Source organism: Salmo salar, chromosome ssa22 (assembly GCF_905237065.1).
Source record: "Salmo salar chromosome ssa22, Ssal_v3.1, whole genome shotgun sequence".
NCBI classification, from domain to species: Eukaryota; Metazoa; Chordata; class Actinopteri; order Salmoniformes; family Salmonidae; genus Salmo; species Salmo salar.
The window spans coordinates 57,802,580-57,823,370 of NC_059463.1; the positions used below are offsets into that span (position 1 = coordinate 57,802,580).

At 42.4% G+C, this 20,791-nt stretch overlaps 2 protein-coding genes across 3 annotated transcripts in view; both read right to left on the minus strand.

Moving 5' to 3' along the window:
• Nucleotides 1-8,593, minus strand: part of rnf123 (ring finger protein 123) — a 270,077-nt gene extending 261,484 nt beyond the window's left edge. The window contains exons 1-5 of one of the 2 annotated variants that reach the window (XM_014168343.2): nt 8,033-8,320; nt 7,072-7,215; nt 6,174-6,261; nt 2,103-2,182; nt 306-403 (exon numbers count right to left, since the gene is read on the minus strand). In XM_014168343.2, coding sequence (XP_014023818.1) covers nt 306-403; nt 2,103-2,182; nt 6,174-6,261; nt 7,072-7,156 — 351 coding nt within the window. In that variant the 5' untranslated portion in view covers nt 7,157-7,215; nt 8,033-8,320. Of the gene's footprint in view, nt 1-305; nt 404-2,102; nt 2,183-6,173; nt 6,262-7,071; nt 7,216-8,032; nt 8,321-8,403 lie in introns of those variants that run through there. The other variant, XM_014168342.2, reaches the window with a different exon arrangement.
• A 215-nt stretch (nt 8,594-8,808) lies between these two features.
• On the minus strand, nt 8,809-20,590 carry terf2ip (telomeric repeat binding factor 2, interacting protein). Its single transcript, XM_045705324.1, has 8 exons — nt 20,486-20,590; nt 17,217-17,546; nt 13,267-14,017; nt 13,008-13,123; nt 11,721-11,765; nt 11,434-11,631; nt 11,049-11,229; nt 8,809-10,761 (listed from the first exon to the last, which is right to left on the minus strand). The coding sequence occupies exons 2-8, from the start codon at nt 17,532-17,534 to the stop codon at nt 10,625-10,627; spliced, it is 1,746 nt and encodes a 581-aa protein (XP_045561280.1). The 5' UTR covers nt 17,535-17,546; nt 20,486-20,590; the 3' UTR covers nt 8,809-10,624.
• Between the last annotated feature and the right edge of the window lie 201 nt (nt 20,591-20,791).

Consider the following 20,791-nt stretch of genomic DNA (forward strand, 5'->3'; position numbering starts at 1 on the left):
TATTCTAAAATTCTAGCAAACGTATTCTAAAATTCTAGCAAACGTATTCTAAAATTCTAGCAAACGTATTCTAAAATTCTAGCAAACGTATTCTAAAATTCTAGCAAACGTATTCTAAAATTCTAGTAAATCTAACCATTTTATCATTTAGCAGACACTCTTATCCAGAGCAACTTCCAGAAGTGAGAGCATACATTTTCATAATGGTCCCCCCCCACCCCGTGGGATTTCGGGAACCCATAACCCTGGCGTTGCAAGTGCCATGCTCTATCCACTGAGCCCAACCCCAATGCTATGTTTCTCACCCCCAGCAGATCATCATCCACAAACAGGAGGCCCTCGAAGCCACTGGTGTGATCCAGGACCACGGTCAGAGGACCTAGACAACCATCCACTGGCTGATCTGGAGGACGAGGACAGGCTCTAGTATCAGTTTGGTGAGGGCCATGCACAGTACCAGTCAGGAGTTCTGAAATCTACTCATTCAAGGGTTTTTCTTAATTTAAAAAAAAAAAACTATTTTCTACATTGTAGAATAATAGTGAAGACACCAAATCTATGAAATAACTAAAATATTTTAATAAATCAAAATATATTTTAGATTATTCAAAGTAGCCACCCTTTGCATGGATGACAGCTTTGCACACTTGGCATTCTCTCAGCCAGCTTCATGAGGTAGTCACCTGGAATGCATATAAATGAACAGGTGAGCCTTTAAAAAAAAAAAAAGTGGAATTTCTTTCCTTATTAACGCGTTTGAGCCAAGCAGTTGTGTTGTGACAAAGTAGGGCTGGTAAACAGAATATATCACTATTTGGTAAAAGACCAAGTCCATATAATGACAAGAACAGCTCAAATAAGCAAAGAGAAACAACAGTCCATCATTACTTTAAGACATGAAGGTCAGTCAATGCGGAAACATTTCAAGAACTTTCAAAGTTTCTTCAAGAGCATTTGCAAAAACCATCAAGGGCTATGATGAAACCGGGTCTCATGAGGACCGCACAAGAAAGGATGACCCAGAGTTACATCGGCTGCAGAGGATAAATTCATTAGTTTCCAGCCTTTGAAATTGGCAATTAACTGCACCACAGATTGCACCACACAGAGTTCAAGTAACAAACGCATCTCAACATCAACTGTTCAGAGGAGACTGTGTGAATCAGGCCTTCAAGGTCGAATTGCTGCAAAGAAACCACTACTAAAAGACATCAATAAGAAGAAGAGACTTGCTTGGGCCAAGAAACACGAGCAATGGACATTAGACCGGTGGAAAGCTGTCGTTTGGTCTGAGGAGTCTAAATTTGAGATCTTTGGTTCCAACCGCCGTGTCTTTGTGAGACGCAGAGTAGGTGAACAGATGATCTCCGCATCTGTGGTTCCCACCGTGAAGCATGGAGGAGGAGGTGCGATGGTGCTTTGCTGGTGACACTGATTTATTTAGAATTCAAGGCACACTTAACCAGTATGGCTACCACAGAATTCTGCAGTGATATGCCATCCCATCTGGTTTGCACTTAGTGGGACTATCATTTATTTTTCAACAGGACAATGACCCAAAACAACTCCAGGCTGTGTAAGGGCTATTTGACCAAGAAGGAGAGTGATGGAGTGCTGCAACAGATGACCTGGCCTCCACAATCACCTGACAACCTAATTGAGATGGTTTGGGATGAGTTGGACCGCAGAGTGAAGGAAAAGCAGCCAACAAGTGCTCAGCATATGTGGGAACTCCTTTAAGACTGTTGGAAAAGCATTCAACCTGGTTGAGAGAATGCAAAGCTGTCATTAAGGCAAACGGTGGCTACTTTGAAAAATCTAAAATGTATTTTGATTTGTTTAACACTTTTTTTGGTTAGTACATGATTCCATATGTGTTCATTTTTTGGGGGGGGATGGTTAATTGCAATCCAATTACAATCCAATTACTTTATAAATAAATGCCACCAGCTAGGGTGGAGAGGACAATAGTCTTTACACCATAAACACAAACTGATAGCTTTATGAACATATGGGTCTGGTGTCCTCAGTAGAATAGTGTGTGTGTGTGTGTGTGTGTGTGTGTGTGTGTGTGTGTGTGTGTGTGTGTGTGTGTTATACACCTCTGGTGTCCTCAGTAGGCTCTCCCTCAGTTAGCAGCCTCTCCAGATGAGCCCCCAGGTCCTGGAAGCCCAGAGGTTTCCTAAGGATGGAAAAACAACCATTAGACAACATTCACCCCCTACTTGGCCTGATAGTGGTTTATAGTTGTTTTATTGGTTTGTGGTTGAATGTAAAGGAAGGTTCCGGAAGACAGCTTAGATCCTTTCAAAAGTGCATTTCTGACGAGTTCCGTACACAATATTTTTTTGTCCAAGGTACTTATTGTAGGTCGTTCTGTAAAAGTATTAGTGAAACCTTTCCACAGAGAGCCTCCAGATGTTTCAGTGTTATTGTAGCCCTGAACTGGCACACCTGATTCAACTAGTCAAGGGTTTGATGGTCATATTTTTCACATGTTAATTATCAAGTGAGCTGTGAAAAAAATGGTTTATGTCCCACCAAATTTAGATCACTATAAACACTTAGTAAGCACACAGGTCAGCTGTTTGTTCACCGTCACCCGCCCTCAATTGCTAATAACCCATCCACAACCACACAAATACAGGTTTATGTAATAAACTGAAAATCTGATGCCTGCATCCGACATTAACCCCCAAAACAGGCCGATAGAAAATGTGCTGTATGATCAGAGACGGGGTTATGGTATTTGTTTTTTAAATCCTTATTTAGATAAGTTATGTTTCTGCTTATAACTTCAGACATTTTGGTAGGCCATGTGTTTGTCAACTTCTCTATAAATAGAAACATGCGGCTTCTCTTCAGTTGCCTTATAAGACAAACTTCTTGGTCACCAGAATAATGTCATTAAATCGATGAATGCGTCATTCCAGTTGACGTCGGTAAAGTTCTCTGTCATCTCTGCTTCTCTCGTGCAGAAGACGTTTAGAAATACAATAATTAATAAACAGGAACAATTTTCTGTGTTAAATTTCCAAATGACATTAGTTTGACCAGTTAAGGAAATTTAAAGCAGTGAAAACGACCCAACGTGTTTCTGAAAAGATTTCGGTTCAGGCTTGGATGCATATTTTATATGGTTGAAAAACAAGTCAGCTTTAATGATACTGATAAAGATAGGGGCCGTCTGTAAAGGTGCAAACTGTGGTTGAAATACTATCAGCTTTTATGATGCTGATAAAGATAACTGAAGCGCTGAAAGAAATAATTTCTCCACTCCGGACTCATTTTACATCAATAAATACTTAATTCTACAGGAGTTTATATTATATTAGACTATGTGAGAGGTTATAGAACTACAGTCAGTGTCAAGACTTCAGAAAGGTTACTATTCCAATTAACCCATCTGAACAGTAGGCCAGAGTTCAAATATGGCACATCAAGGGAAGTCCCCGTCTTGTGCCTCACACAATAATCACACATAAAACAGCCAACACAGCTATCAATCTCTTTTACCACTTCACCAAATCTTTCCCAAACATGATGTTCTGGCCCTCCCTTCAAGTTGTATTAAACTCTCCATTTCACAACGTTTCTCTTATTGAATTCAACTCAGACATTGCCCTTCTTGCCTCAGTGGATCGACGTTAACTTTTGCTGCCCAAGTTCCCAAAAGCCTTGGCGTGTATAGCCTATTAGGCTCTAATGGCAGATACATTACACAATAACTACAAAATGGATGGATGTTTAAGGTATTGTTGTTATCTCTTTATTCAACCCACCCGCCACCCTTCATCCACACAATATTTCATGACCCAAGACACAACCGCTCTGCGGATATAACCACGGGGACTGCGGGTTATGAGTGAACCCGTGTATCACTGGTTGTGACATTATCTTATTTAACCTTTATCTATGCAGGAATTACGAGGGACACTTGGCAAAATGGAATCCAGAGAACAAGAAGCAACGTATCCTCATCAACAAGTAGTGTTAGAGGCAGTTCATCTTTCCTCCTGGTCTGTCTTCATACCCTATCTATAGAGCCGCGGCGTGGGGGGGTGAAACCCGACGCTGAGCCCCCTGGACTACTGGGGAATGGGGACACATGGGTTCAAACTGTATCCGTTTTTTCCCCCCAATATTTTTTTTTTTTTTTACTTGGGAGCGTTTGCTTTCGCTTGATAGCCTGATGGAATGAGGTAGCCGAGGGACCATTTCCATTGGTTCCATTGCGCCAGGCAAACTCAATTCAGCAAGGTTAAAAAAATTAAAAAAGACTTGAAAAGAAAACCTACTATTTGAAGTTCGGTGGAGACATGGATCAGTTGCTCCATGCCTCTATGATGTAACACACATCAACGTTACTTTCAACAGCTAAAACTGTTGCTTCATCCTAACACTAGATAAAACATAGCACTACTAGGCTGCTTTGAAAACAAACTGGAAAAGGACTGGGGTTGCTTCACAAATGTCACTCTAATCCCTATGCAGTGACCTGGGGCCATAAGTATCAAGTGTCTCTAAGTAGTAGTGCCGATTTAAGATCAGTTTTGCCTTTTAGATCAGGGATTTTTTTCTACCATTGAAATCCTTAGTCGGGCTGCATAAGCGGTTTTTTATTTCTTTATTTATTTTTTATTTAAATCGGGTCGCCTTTATCCTAACAGTTAAAAAAATTATATTTAATTACACATTTTCGGGATGGAAAAATGCTTCAGTGTGTAAACTTAAACAACAAAAAAAAAAAGTATGTAGAAATTGACCTAGGTGGGCCTCCCGAGTGGTGCAGTGGTCTAAGGTCCTGCATCGCTATGCTACCTGTGCAACTAGAGATTCTGGATTCGAGTCCAGGCTCTGTCGCTGCCGGGAGACCCATGGGGGAGGCGCACAATTGGCCCAGCGTCATCTGGGTTAGGGGAGGGTTTGTCAGGCAGGGGTGTCCTTGTCCCATCGCGCTCTAGTGACTCCTGTGGCGGGCCGGGCACAGTGCACGCTGACACGGTTGCTCGGGTGTTTCCTCCGACACATTGGTGATACTGGCTTCCGGGTTAAGTGGGTATTGTGTCAAAGAAGCAGTGCCGCTTGGTTTGGTTATTTCGGAGGACACAAGGCTCTCGACCGTCGCCTCTCCCGAGTCCGTACGTGAGTTGCAGTGGTGAGACAAGACTAACTACCAATTGGATACGACGGAATTTGGAAGGTAAAAAAACAAACATTTTTCTACAGAAATTATTGACCTGTGTGTTTTTGACCTATATGTGTTTTTTTATAATATAAACTTTGAGAACTTACAATTACAAAAATAGAAGTTAAACAGTCAGGGAGAATTGAAATGTCCAAAAACAATCAATTTAGCAGTATTGATTTTGTTATTATGTTTGAGCAAAAGCCATGGCAAAAATGCATAGAACTGCAGAAAATGTATTTTAAAACTGCAAAATTTCCTCCACGGAGAAATGTCTAACATTTCAGAAAACTGGCATAAAAATTCTAACATTTATTTATGCCACCAAAATAGGGGCCTAAAATTCTCTAGTTCAGCCACGCCGACAGGCCGAACGTGCTCATTGCCAAGTCCACCAGCTAAACCCCTTTTTGATGCAGAAAAAAAACGTATTGATCACAACTAATTATATGACATGGACAGACGGGGGGGGGGTACCTGATCCTAGAACAGCACTCCTACTCTGAGACGCTTGATATGGCCCCAGAGCCCACGGTCAAAAGGAGTGCACTACCTAGGGAATAGGCCAGGTGTCATTTGAGACGCAAACTGAGATTGCTACCAAGAAGGGCACCATGCCACATGTGTGGTAATATGGTTTGTTATTAAGGGACATTGCAGGATCACTGAAATCTAAAAGGTCATAGAGTAATAAACACTCAATAGCATCTGTTGATGTAGCATATTTCCTTAACACACACACACAACCATAGAAATAGAATCATAGAAATCACAGATTTTATTTCTATGGCACACGCATCACAACCAAAGAGTAAACACACTACAAGGGCCAGTTCCCAAGAAACAGATTAAGCCTAATCTTAGACTAAAAAACATTCTCAATTGGGAATCTCCATTTAAAAAGCTTTTTCCAGGGAAACCTCCCCTCTGAGAGTAGTAGACATTGGTAGAACAGAAGAGTTGTAGACAAGAGTCAGACAGATACCTGAGGGAAGCCAGCGGGGGGCGTGGAAGGTGAGAGGCAGGAAATACATGGTGTAGGTAGTCGCTCAGTAATTTCTCATTCACAATACCTGAGAGAGAGAGAGAGAGAGAGAGAGAGAGAGACGACAGAATAACCTTTATCCTCCAAGTAAATGTACCAGGAACTTGACCTGTTGAAAATGGTGCCGACCACAATAAACAAGACAGAATATGTTGATGTATAATAGAGCCACTAAGTGTTCTAACAATACCCGAGAAAGACAGAGACCAAGTCTAATGGGGAAAGAATGTGAGAACAAGATGGAGGTCTACTAGGCTGGTTCCAGAACAGTATCTGATCAGCTGTCTTGTCAACTCCAATGGTCATATTCGCCTGAAACAATGACCATAGGAGTTGGCATGACAACAAAAACAGATCGGGGACCAGGCTACTGTCTGTCCTTTCACCATCTATCCATCCATCCATCCATCCCTCTCCTTTAAAAACCTTTTTCCTCCCTCCGATACCACTCCTCACCTGACTTGACTTTTGTCCTTCCATCCATCCCTTCCTCCCTCCCTTGTCCTCTCCTCTCATTCCTGCTCTGCCTCTTCTCACCTGACTTGACTTTTGCCCATCCATCTCTCCCTCCCTTGTCCTCTCATGCCTGCTCCACCTCTCCTCACCTGACTAGACTTTTGCCCATCCATCTCTCCCTCCCTTGTCCTCTCCACTCATTCCTGCTCCACCTCTCATTCCTGCTCCACCTCTCCTCACCTGACTAGACTTTTGCCCATCCATCTCTCCCTCCCTTGTCCTCTCCACTCATTCCTGCTCCACCTCTCCTCACCTGACTAGACTTTTGCCCATCCATCTCTCCCTCCCTTGTCGTCTCATCCCTGCTCCCCCATCTCCTCACCTGTGACTTTGGGCTTGTCTGTGTCGGAGGCCAGTCTGTAGTTTCGTCGGGTCAGGGCTGTGCTTCCTCCCCCCTTAGAACTCATTCTGCCTCAGTGGGATGGTCAGGAGATGGGGTTACCTGCCGACGTTGACCCATGCACGGCTAGGAAAAGACCACCACACACCAATAATAAACCACCTTGTTGCATACTGAGAAAAACATACATAGTGCGTCTCAAACGGCACCCTATTCCCTATATATTGCACTACTTTTGACCAGGGACGGCAGGGCTATGGGCAAATGGAGTGCACTATTATAGAGAATAGGGTGCCATTTGGGTCGAACATACTGAAATGCATAAATAATGCTCTCATAAAGAGGGGCTCCTGGGAACTACGCCTGGGTTGGGTGACACTGACTAAACATTTGCTCTACTCTTAAGTTAGTTAACATCGTATTACCAATGTTAAAACGTTGCATGGAATGGAGTTGAGAATTTTGTTATATTAACTAGGTAGCTACATATGTGGAATTAAGAGCAGTAACGTTTCCTCCATATTTTGAAAAACAACAACCGTTACACCTGTACTACAATGCAATACAATTGTGTGTTGGAGTGTACACAACGCGTACGTACACAGCAGGTATGTAAGTGTATAGGGAATAGAATAGGGCGTAGGCAGACACACTGTACAAGACAATTACAGTAACGTTCGTTAACGTTAGCTTGCTAACTCGCAAGGCAAGCACATTTCAGACTGAGGAGAGGCTACTGTTGCTAGCTAGCTTGCTAACGTTAGATAGCCAATGAGATTGTGGTGGTACTGTAGGATAGTAAATCTAACGTTAGCTAGCCAAGCTAAGTAACTGCCTGGTGCAACGTTAGCTAACTAAAATACTTTATAGTTAAGCTAACCAAATCACGACCGTAGTGCAAATAGATGACACATTGACTAGCCATACATTAAAGTTATTGTACCTAGTTGCTAGTTAGCAAGGTGTTGTATCCAGGCTGCAAACAACGTTAGCTTGCTAGCTAGTTGCTAAGGATTGTGCGGTTGTGCACAGAAAACACTCACATCAATAAAACAGCTAGCTACAGTAGCTATGTGAATACGCAAACATAAAAAAAAACGAGTGGCTGGCTACAGCACTGATAAAGTACGTTAGCCTCTGATTATTTAACGATCTTTGTTGTCGGTTATATTTGCAGGCATTTGCAGTGCACGATCAACCCTTGGTTCCATGGGCAGTGACAGCCATCATTGCCGCTCCGCTGGACCGCTGTCTGTATTGGCTTGCTAACGTTAGCTGCTAAGTGGTAAGTAAGCTGGCTGGTTTAACACTTACCCGGTTCCCTTTCAACAACTCAAAGATCTCCACAAAAAAAAAAAACATGTATTGAAATATAAATGATGCTTGTTTGGACAATATTTCCAGTAATTGTGCGGTTATGCACCCAGACTCTCACTCCCCCCTTTAAATGTTTTAACAATCCTATTATTGTCAAGCGATTCGAAGTTACGGAGTACCAGCTGGTCCAAAATAGATCTCATTGCAGAACGCGAATGGGCTGATGAGATATATTCAGTCGGGGTAGTAAATAGTGGTCCAAAAATGACATGGTAGTGTGATGTATTGTGTATGGTTGCCATTTGTCATATATTTTGCACAAGCTACTAAATATTCTCAAAATGCATATTATCACTAAATTGGCTGCAGGAATTAAGCAAATTAGATTACTTATGAAGCGAATTACATCAGTTATTTTATTACAATGGCAGATTGTCACAAATCATCATATGCATACAGTATATTTCACATATGTAGCATGTTTAATATTGCAAAAAAAATAGGACATTTTGAATTCCAAACAGACACATTACAAAAGTTAAAATATTACAAGTTAAAATGTACTATCTTACATGGGACATGGCATTTCCTAGCCCAATAATGGACTGACTATAATGAGCCCAATGTTACTCCTTAGTCCAAGGACCTTACAGGTTCTGTTAAAGGTGAAGTGGCTCTGGAAACCAAAACAGCCAAATACTCCATCTAAACGTGAATCGATTCTCAATTGCGGTACGGTTTTAGAAAAATAAATCCCACTACTTTCACATCACATCAAAAATAATTTCACAATTTCAAAATACACACTTAAAGTACACTGTTTTAACACAGTTGCATCCGGCCATATTTTATAGTGACAACACGTGTGTGGCGTCCATCGTTTACACACAGACGATGAAGATATTGAATTAACACAAGTAGTCCACTCTGTCTTCCGTAAACAAGCTCTGTAACATGGAAATATGGCAATGTGGGAACCCTAACCCTATAACAGTGTGTATCAATTCAACTTTTTTTTTTTTTTTTTAAAGGTAAGGTCCTTATGCTTCCAAAACCGTACCGCAAGCTATGCGTGTTAATGTTCAGACCGAGTGTCGGGGGGGGGGCACTTAACAAAACCCCCCCATTACAGAAGACGCCTCTTCTCCAATGATTAGTGTGCAATGTAATGGAACAGAATAAAGATCAAAGGCTAGGCATTTCCTGAAGCACATACTGTACAGTCATATTAGGATCCACAATCAATAAAAATAAAAATTTCATGTCAGAGTCAAGAAAGACAACGATTTAAAATTGTATAACACTTTGATAACTATTATTCTTATTGGGCAAGTTCAGATAGTCCTAGCCCAACAATAGACTAAAGGAGCCCAATGTTATTCCTTATGGTCCAATGGCATTACATGTTCTGTTTAGAGGTGAAGTGGCTCTGGAAGACAAAACAGACAAATACTCCAACTAAGCATGAATCGATTCTCAATTGCAGTACGGTTCTAGAAAAATAAAGTTCTCTACTTTCATGTCACATCAAAATAATTTCACAAATGCAAAATACACAAAATAACACTGTTTCAACACAGTTGCAGCAGACAGTATTTTTCAGTGACGACATGTTTGTCATCTTCCATAACTAATTAGCACTCTGTCTTCCGTATGTTTTCCCTAAACTAGTGCTATAACATGGAAATACGGCCATGTGGGAACCTTAACCCTACAAAAGGTGTGTATCAATTTAGCCTTCTTGCTGATATGAAAGATAAAGTCCTTATGCTTCCAAAACCGTACCGCAAACGATGCGTGTTAAATGTTCAGACCGAGCGTCGGGACTCTAAACAAAACTCTTCCGTACAGAAGACGCCTTCGTCCAAGGACTCTTATTTTATAATAGAATAGAAATGCCAGTCATGATCAAGGGCTAAGGTAGTCCTTCCTGTTTTTATCTATTTGGTTAATACAACACAGGAATGCGTTCAGTAGGAAACAACATTGTAATTATTGTTAGCCCAGAAGTGCGATTGTTTATGGTGTGCTGGCTGCATGAAATCTTGCGATTTAAAACGGTAATGCCGAACCCATATTGATCAGGCCACACCGACCAAACGGGAGCAATCATACCTCAAAGAATGTTGAAGAACAGTGCGTATCATTTTTTGGGGTAGAAACGTGTTGTTCAGAACAAACCGTCTCACAACGTCGCATACTATTGAACCCCCCAGTGTCACTCTGCATCGAGGAAAGCCATCCTCTTGGCCACTCCCTCTTCCCCAAACTTTTTCTGGAGTTCTGAAGGATCAGCTGACAGCAGCAGGCGGTCGTCATGACGTTCCCATCGAGGGCCCTGCCGGACCCTGTTCCCTACAATAATACAATATACCTTTAGTGTTCATATGTTACAGTGAACAATACGTGTCTTCTGTTCATTAACCCCCTACATAGCATACACAGGTAAGAGAAACACAGGGTCAAACCACAGTGAAGCGAACCTGAATAGAGCGCATGTTATGGGTTAAATGCCTTGCTCAATGTTTTTTGGGGGATTTGAACCCAGCAGCCTTTCAGATCAAATCACCATCATTTTTTCCCCAATCTGGGACTCAAACCGGCAACTTTACCGCCACCTCCTTAGTCACTGGGTTACCTACCTACAATAGGCATCATCAGTGGGTCTCTCAGGGCAGCGGAGACATCTCCACTGTTTTTCAGGAGTGCCTTGGTGACAGCGACCAGCCCCAGTTTGGATTCCCTCATCAGGCTGAGGACCAGCTGCTTGGCCTCCTGGAGCTGGAGTTGGGTAAAGGGCTGGGAAGGCTCCTCTTCCTCCGCCTCAAATCGTATCAAAACAAAATCAAAGCATTTAAAAAATAAATAAATAAATCGCTGCACATTTTACAGTTATATAATAAGAAGTAAAAGCAAACAAGAAACAGTAAAAGGGAAAAGAACCAAAAACACAATGTTTAATAAAAACAGCATCACTGAAGCTAAAAAAGTTATTGAAAAACCTCAATGGAGTCTGTCCCTTCTTACCTGTTGGGAGTCACGCTCAAACAGGAACAGGTGAGGAACCGTAGAAGTGGACGGGATAGCAGGGTCTTTCGGGACATGGATACTCGTTGCAGGTGCATTTGGGACCGACCCACTCATTGAGGGACCACTGGCCTCAGGTAGTTGGTTCTCAGGCTGGGTCTCTGAGCTCTTCTCTCGGGCAGCAGGCTGGGGCTGTATCTGAGCAGAGCTATTCTCTGTCTGGGTGGCAGCTACTGGTGTCTGGTTCTCCCGGCCTGGTCCTGGGACTAGTGCAGGGGAGGGCCAGCAATCTCAGCCAGGTCTGGAGTTTCATCGTCATCCTCATCCCCTGACTAGGAAAGGGAAACAAGTGTCAGTACTAGGAACCAAACAGACAGTAATGTTTGTTTTCATTTTCTGTTGCAAAACCTTTTGCTACATTGTGCACTAAGAGACTCCACCAGCCCTCTCCTCCTGGGGGCAAACACACACATCCCCAGACTGAGGCAGCAGCCTCCATGTCACTTAAAAGAGCCAGGTTAAATAGTGGAGCCCACTGGCATTCTAATACAGGTCCATGTTCAATAGGCTAAACAATAAATACAGTCAGCTTTTGTATTCAGTATGAGTGAGGACAGGTTTTCCCGATCTGTCCAGAGTTCTTCCTGATTCTAGGTCCTAAACATCAGAGATTGAACGACAGGGTTCTTCCTGATTCTAAGTCCTAAACATCAGAGATTGGACGACAGGGTTCTTCCTGATTCTAGGTCCTAAACATCAGAGATTGAACTACAGGGTTCTTCCTGATTCTAAGTCCTAAACATCAGAGATTGGACGACAGGGTTCTTCCTGATTCTAAGTCCTAAACATCAGAGATTGGACTACAGGGTTCTTCCTGATTCTAAGTCCTAAACATCAGAGATTGGACGACAGGGTTCTTCCTGATTCTAGGTCCTAAACATCAGAGATTGGACGACAGGGTTCTTCCTGATTCTAGGTCCTAAACATCAGAGATTGGACGACAGGGTTCTTCCTGATTCTAGGTCCTAAACATGAGAGATTGGACGACAGGGTTCTTCCTGATTCTAGGTCCTAAACATGAGAGATTGGACGACAGGGTTCTTCCTGATTCTAAGTCCTAAACATCAGAGATTGGACGACAGGGTTCTTCCTGATTCTAAGTCCTAAACATCAGAGATTGAACTACAGGGTTCTTCCTGATTCTAAGTCCTAAACATCAGAGATTGGACGACAGGGTTCTTCCTGATTCTAAGTCCTAAACATCAGAGATTGGACGACAGGGTTCTTCCTGATTCTAGGTCCTAAACATCAGAGATTGGACGACAGGGTTCTTCCTGATTCTAGGTCCTAAACATCAGAGATTGGACGACAGGGTTCTTCCTGATTCTAGGTCCTAAACATCAGAGATTGGACGACAGGATTCTTCCTGATTCTAGGTCCTAAACATGAGAGATTGAACTACAGGGTTCTTCCTGATTCTAAGTCCTAAACATGAGAGATTGGACGACAGGGTTCTTCCTGATTCTAGGTCCTACATGTGTAATAACTAGCCTAGGTGTCACAGATTATCATACCTCATCTGACCCCTCAAATTCTCTCACTGCACTCTCGAGGATGCCCAGTTTTCGCTTGGTGGACTTTTTCTTTCCCAGCTGCCCCTCTGTCGTGTTGGAGGTTGTTGCTTTCTCTCCTGAAGCAAGAACAAAATACATTTTTATAGCTAACAGAGAGAGACAAAGACAGAGAGAAAGTGAAAGAGAGAGTGTAGAGAGAGAGAGACAGAGAGATCTAGAGAGAGGGGTAGTCCTATCAGTTGTTCAACTCTAACTCTACCTGACGTAACAGCTGAATCCCTTTTCTCCAGGACCTCCGCCACTGCTCCACTATTTAACCTGGCTCTTTTAAGTGACGGGGTAGCTGCTGCCTCCTCAGTCTGGGAATGTGTGCGTTTGCCCCCAGGAGGAGAGGGCTGGTGGAGTCTCTTAGAAGGGACCAGCTGGGGTGTTGTGGTGTCAGACTGGGCTGGTGGCTCTAGCTGGGGCGAGGGATCTCTCTCTGGTTCCACAGTTGGTTCCTCTGTTCCCGGTCCTTCAGGACAGCACTGAGCCTGGTCTTTCTGAGGGGACATCTGTGGGAGTTGGAGACCAGTGTCTGATGTTGATGCCTGAGGGAGTTCGGATTCAGAGGAAGTCTTTGAGGCGTCTGACTCTTGGGCCAACGGCATAATAATATCAGGCTGTGGAGAGTCTTTCTGAAGTGAAGAGGTCTGTGGTGGGATGTCTTTCTCAGACGAGTTCCGTCCTTTCTCCTCCGAAGCAGCAGCAGTAGCGACAGTTTTCCTTCCCCTGCGGTCCTGAGGCTCAGGTTGTCTGTGAATGAGCTGTTTAAGGTAGCGGTCCTTCATCGACTGCCAGCTGTGACAGGTCAGACCCTTCTTCGCCATCTCCTGCCATACCCTGTTCCCTCGCGACTCACGCTTGTGCTCACAGATGTACGTCATAATGGCCTTATCCTCCTCCAGAGTGTAGCCCATACGTCCCCTGCTACCTACGCTCTGTTTCGCCGACCTGGTCTGGACGTTCACCTGTACATAGGGAGAGAGTTTATTCATGTATCATTCCACAATGACACAACAATTGAGTTCCAAAAATATTGGGACAGTGACAAATTTTTTGTTGTTGTGTTTGGCTCTTTACTCCAGCCCTTTTAAATGATGCAATGACAATGAGGTTAAAGTGCAGACTGTCATAGAATATGTTTCTAAACACGACTACATTAATGTGGATGCTACCATGATTACGGATAATCCTGAATGAATCGTAAATCATGATGAGTGAGGAAGTTACAGACGCACAAATATCATACCTCCCCAAAAATGCTAACCGCCCGTTATTATAATGGTGAGAGGTTAGCATGTCCTTGGGGGTATGATATAAAATGCTAACCCCTCCCTGTTATTGTAATGGTGAGAGGTTAGCATGTCCTTGGGGGTATGATATAAAATGCTAACCTCCCCTGTTGTTGTAATGGTGAGAGGTTAGCATGTCTTGGTGGTATGATATAAAATGCTAACCTCCCCTGTTATTGTAATGGTGAGAGGTTAGCATGTCCTTGGGGGTATGATATAAAATGCTAACCCTCCCTGTTATTGTAATGGTGAGAGGTTAGCATGTCTTGGGGGTACGATATAAAATGCTAACCTCCCCTGTTATTGTAATGGTGAGAGGTTAGCATGTCTTGGGGGTATGATATAAAATGCTAACCTCCCCTGTTATTGTAATGGTGAGAGATTAGCATGTCCTTGGGGGTATGATATAAAATGCTAACCTCCCCTGTTATTGTAATGGTGAGAGGTTAGCATGTCTTGGGGGTATGATATAAAATGCTAACCTCCCCTGTTATTGTAATGGTGAGAGGTTAGCATGTCTTGGGGGTGTGATATAAAATGCTAGTCTCCCCTGTTATTGTAATGGTGAGAGGTTAGCATGTCCTTGGGGGTATGATATAAAATGCTAACCCCTCCCTGTTATTGTAATGGTGAGAGGTTAGCATGTCTTGGGGGTACGATATAAAATGCTAACCTCCCCTGTTATTGTAATGGTGAGAGGTTAGCATGTCCTTGGGGGTATGATATAAAATGCTAACCTCCCCTGTTATTGTAATGGTGAGAGATTAGCATGTCCTTGGGGGTATGATATAAAATGCTAACCTCCCCTGTTATTGTAATGGTGAGAGATTAGCATGTCCTTGGGGGTATGATATAAAATGCTAACCTCCCCTGTTATTGTAATGGTGAGAGGTTAGCATGTCTTGGGGGTATGATATAAAATGCTAACCTCCCCTGTTATTGTAATGGTGAGAGGTTAGCATGTCTTGGGGGTGTGATATAAAATGCTAGTCTCCCCTGTTATTGTAATGGTGAGAGGTTAGCATGTCCTTGGCGGTATGATATAAAATGCTAACCTCCCCTGTTATTGTAATGGTGAGAGGTTAGCATGTCTTGGGGGTACGATATAAAATGCTAACCTCCCCTGTTATTGTAATGTTGAGAGGTTAGCATGTCTTGGGGGTATGATATAAAATGCTAACCTCCCCTGTTATTGTAATGGTGAGAGGTTAGCATGTCCTTGGGGGTATGATATAAAATGCTAACCTCCCCTGTTATTGTAATGTTGAGAGGTTAGCATGTCTTGGGGGTATGATATAAAATGCTAACCTCCCCTGTTATTGTAATGGTGAGAGGTTAGCATGTCTTGGGGTTATGATATAAAATGCTAACCTCCCCTGTTATTGTAATGGTGAGAGATTAGCATGTCTTGGGGGTATGATATAAAATGCTAACCTCCCCTGATATTGTAATGGTGAGAGGTTAGCATGTCTTGGGGGTATGATATAAAATGCTAACCTCCCCTGTTATTGTAATGGTGAGAGGTTAGCATGTCCTTGGGGGTATGATATAAAATGCTAACCTCCCCTGTTATTGTAATGGTGAGAGGTTAGCATGTCTTGGGGGTATGATATAAAATGCTAACCCCTCCCTGTTATTGTAATGGTGTGAGGTTAGCATGTCTTGGGGGTATGATATAAAATGCTAACCTCCCCTGTTATTGTAATGGTGAGAGGTTAGCATGTCTTGGGGGTATGATATAAAATGCTAACCTCCCCTGTTATTGTAATGGTGAGAGGTTAGCATGTCTTGGGGGTATGATATAAAATGCTAACCTCCCCTGTTATTGTAATGGAGAGACGTTAGCATGTCTTGGGGGGGTATGATATTTGTGTGTCTGTAACTTTGTCACTCATCATTATTGACGATTCATTCAGGACTATCCGTAACAATGGTAGCATCCACGTTAATGCATTAGTGTTTAGAAACAAACAGCAAATGCATCCAACAAGTTTGTACAGTCACCAGCTTGATGTAGTCATTGTATGCTATGAATATGGGACCAAATACTAAACTTTTGACTACTTTAATACACATAAGTGAATTTGTCCTAATACCTTTGGTCCCCTAAAATGGGGGGGGACTATGACTATAAATACTATCAAATAAGTCAGCACTTTAACCTCAGTCATTTTATCATCCAAAGTACTGAAGTACAGAGCCAAACCAACACAAAATGTGTCACTGTCCCAATATTTTTGGAGCTCACTCTAAATTACGGCATCCCCCACCCACCACCTTGTTAAAAAAATCCTGGCGAGAACCCTTCTCTATATCCTGGGGAGAACCCTTCTCTATATCCTGGGGAGAACCCTTCTCTATATCCTGGGGAGAACCCTTCTCTATATCCTGGAGAGAACCCTTCTCTATATCCTGGGGAGAACCCTTCTCTATATCCTGGGGAGAACCCTTCTCTATATCCTGGGGAGAACCCTTCTCTATATCCTGGGGAGAACCCTTCTCTATATCCTGGCGAGAACCCTTCTCTATATCCTGGGGAGAACCCTTCTCTATATCCTGGGGAGAACCCTTCTCTATATCCTGGGGAGAACCCTTCTCTATATCCTGGAGAGAACCCTTCTCTATATCCTGGGGAGAACCCTTCTCTATATCCTGGAGAGAACCCTTCTCTATATCCTGGAGAGAACCCTTCTCTATATCCTGGAGAGAACCTTTCTCTATATCCTGGGGAGAACCCTTCTCTATATCCTGGGGAGAACCCTTCTCTAAATCCTGGGGAGAACCCTTCTCTATATCCTGGGGAGAACCCTTCTCTATATCCTGGGGAGAACCCTTCTCTATATCCTGGGGAGAACCCTTCTCTATATGAAGTTACCGTTACGCTGTCAGGCTTGAAGCGATAATCCTCCACCTCCAGCTGCAGGTTCTTCTCCATACAGTCCCGGATGTACTGGGTGGACACGTACCAGTGGGCTGCCGAACCCGTTACGGACCCCATCTCCTCTGGGTCTATCAGTAGGAAAGCCCCAGGCTCCTGGGCCCTGCACACCAGGCCTCCGCCTGCCTTGATGATGGGCTGCAGGTAAACCTTGGTGGGGCCGGGACGAAGGAAGAATCGCATGGGTTCACCGTCTACCGTCAGGAACAGGACAGGGGAGATGGGAGAGGACATACCTCCTAATCTGGACGACATGGTTGAAGGAGCCTATAGGAAAAGTACAAAATAACTGCAGTTTCAATAATATGGATGGATTTTAGATATTTGGAAATGGAGACACCTCGTCAGTTGTACAACTGAATGTATTCAACTGAAATATGTCTTCCGCACTTAACCCAACCCCTCTGAATCAAAGAGGTGCTGTAGGGGCTGCCTTAATCGACCTCCACGTTTTCGGTGCCCGGGGAACAGTGGGTTAACTGCCTTGCTCAGGGGCAGAACGACAGATTTTTACCTTGTCAGCTCGGGGATTTGATCTTGCAACCTTTCGGTTACTGGCCCAACGCTCTAACCACTAGAATACCTGCCACCCCAATAATAATTTGTTCTTAACTGACTTGCCTAGTTAAATAAAGGGTAGATAAAACATTTAAAATATAGCCCCACAGGGTAAGAGCTCCTGTGGTCAATGGCTCCACCTGGTGGAAGGTATATTAAAAAGGAAAGTGCAATATTAAAATATTTTTCAGTATTAGGAGTTCAAAGCCATCTGGATGTAGAGCTATAGAACATTTGATCTGAATAAATTACCACAGCTGTAAAAGGATACATATTTAAAAACAACCCCACAACACCTGTCTGTAGACCTGTAGCTCATCAGGACAGTGATCTATTGAAATGAACACGAAATAGTAGGAAATAGTCATGTATAAATCAGTGCAATGGAAAATGGCAATTCTAATGGGTAGGTCAATGACCTAACATGGGTTTACAGGTAGACATATGTCATTTGGATAAGAAACGATTGAAAATTAGATATGTACGTGGAAAAAAAACAAAAAAAACTGTTGTTACATGTCATTTCAGCAAGCTATTGTTTAGATTGTTCTGAAATTGTTTCTGTAGTTAGAAACACATAAGATTGGCATTTCTGAAATTTTCTTTTGTGGAAATTAAATGTTACCTTGGGGAAATTAAGCTCACTGATTCAAATTGGCCATTTTAATAAATAGAATTTAGATAATATTTAGTAAATATACTACCAAACATCCAATTCAGACCAAACTTCTTCCGACTAGGGATGTGACAAATGGATTTTTTAAAAAACATTTAAACAGCCATTTATTTATTTTTTAATGATAAGAATGTGAATGTGAATTCACAACGCAACTGCACTGCTGCCAGCAACGGTTTGGGTCTCATGGTGTGTCCCTTTCAGATGGCTAAGCATTACTGACCTGTACTACCACTACTGACCTGTACTACTGACCTGTTCTACCACTACTGACCTGTACTACTGACCTGTACTACCACTACTGATCTGTCCTACATTACTGTACCTGAATTCTTCCACAAAGTTTGTATTTCCTTCTCATTTAACTTCTGAAAGTATTGCATACAGGACTTCGCTGACTCCAAAATAATTGATTCCTTGACTCCATGCACATAGAAACACATTGTGCTTATTTTGGACAGATTTTGGCGAGCTGAGAGAGTGAACCCTCTCACTTCGCTTCTTCCTCTCTGACGAAGTTGACTACAAATACTAAGTTGCCAATGACTCTGCAATTGTTACAAACAAGCGAACGGTTAAAAAAATATGTCTGCATTAAAAGATACACACAATACAGACTTTTAGCCTATATATTTAAATCGTATTGAGTTATATTTTGCTAATTGTAGGCTACTGTCAAATTTTTTGTCTCAATATATTTCATCATGTGTAACATGTGCGCAAAGGTTGACGTGCTAAATCGTGATTTAGTGCATTATAGGATAAGCATTACAATACTTCGCCTCAATATTTGCAGTCATAGGTGATAATACTGTATCTCTGTAGGAGCTGATCCATCCTCAGTATAGTGGAACAATTCTAATGCAAAGGTAACATTTGAATGGAGAAAGCGCTGCCTTTCTTTAAAACACTCGTAAACCTAAATGATATCGCTATAGGGAAGCCGGGCCATGTGAGTTAGAGAAGAGACCTGTGTGAAGCTAGCCACAATAAGGATAAGACACAATAGTGGAATTTGCGTTTCGCCTTCAGGTCCCCCATCGAAAGTGATTCAAATGGATACAAATAGTGTAATCATGCCATATTTGGGCTAGATAATGCTAAACAAGGTTGGAATACTGTTATATAAATTAAACAAAAGACAATCCTTTTACACCAAAAGTTTTTTTTAAATCAGTTTTGTTGATTGTTGATTGTGGGTGTATTAGACTACAGAATTATAGTGGGGGCATACTTATATCGTACTGTACAGCTTTACCTATGGTTCTTGTGTCCATGGATTCGGGTATCAGTGTACTTGGTGACACCCAGATTACAATTCTGAAGTTTACACAAATATTTGCGTCGTAGCTCATATAAGGGAACTTTAACTGTGGGAAATAACCTCACAATACATCCTATTTTTGCGTATTGAAATTCATATTGAAAATGTACAGCCTTCCCTATGGATCTTGGGTCCATGAAATGGGGTATCAGCCTACTCACTGACACCAACACATTACAACTGTGGAAAAAGTTGTATTAGCGTCGTAGCATTTACCGCAGAAATGTAAAACCGATGTGAAATGAGCCACATTAAACTCACCAGTATGGTGTATTGAACATTCATATTGAAATGTACAGACTTACCTATGTATCTAGGGTCCGTGAAATGGGAGTAACGTTACTAGCTAAGTGACAACTCTTCAGAGTTGTATTCTGTAGGTGTCATTGATTAGGCTGATAACCCGTTTCATAGACCTGAGATCCATAGGTAAGGCTGTACATTTCCTACTGCACAGACAAGAAGGGTAACCTATGAATATATGTGGAGACTGGGGCAGTACCGAGGTAGCTAGCTACCGGTAGCTAACTAGTGGCTAGCTTGCAAACACTGAAAGTTGTGGATAGAAGCTGCAGTACGAAAATAACTGATAATAATCATATCAAACAGCTAGAAATTAATTCGTACAAGTGTTGCGAGAAAACCTACCTGATGTTTTTTTTTAAAGATTGATCATGCAACTCGGAAAATACCAACAACTTTCAAATATCACGTCCCGAAGTGAAATGCGCATGCGTCATTCTCTTCTTCTGCATTGACAGACGGAACGTGACATGTTGTCGACCTGCGGTTTGCTGACTTCCGCCACCTGGCGGAAGCTGAAGGATTTCAACCACTAGATGGCGACAAAAGTAAAACAAATCTCTGCTCATTTACTGACTATTATGGGTAGTATTCATGAAGCGTCTCAGAGTATGACTACTGACCCCCCCCCACTAACCTGTCAGAGCTTTG

Excerpts from the sequence above, each read along its gene's own strand:
- terf2ip (XM_045705324.1), bottom strand. The coding sequence starts at position 17,534 with ATGTCGTCCAGATTAGGAGGTATGTCCTCTCCCATCTCCCCTGTCCTG. Across the intron at positions 11,766-13,007 it reads AATTTGAGGGGTCAGATGAG|TCAGGGGATGAGGATGACGA; the intron begins GTATGATAATCT and ends TCCCTTTCCTAG. Across the intron at positions 10,762-11,048 it reads ACTGATGATGCCTATTGTAG|GGAACAGGGTCCGGCAGGGC; the intron begins GTAGGTAACCCA and ends GTATTATTGTAG.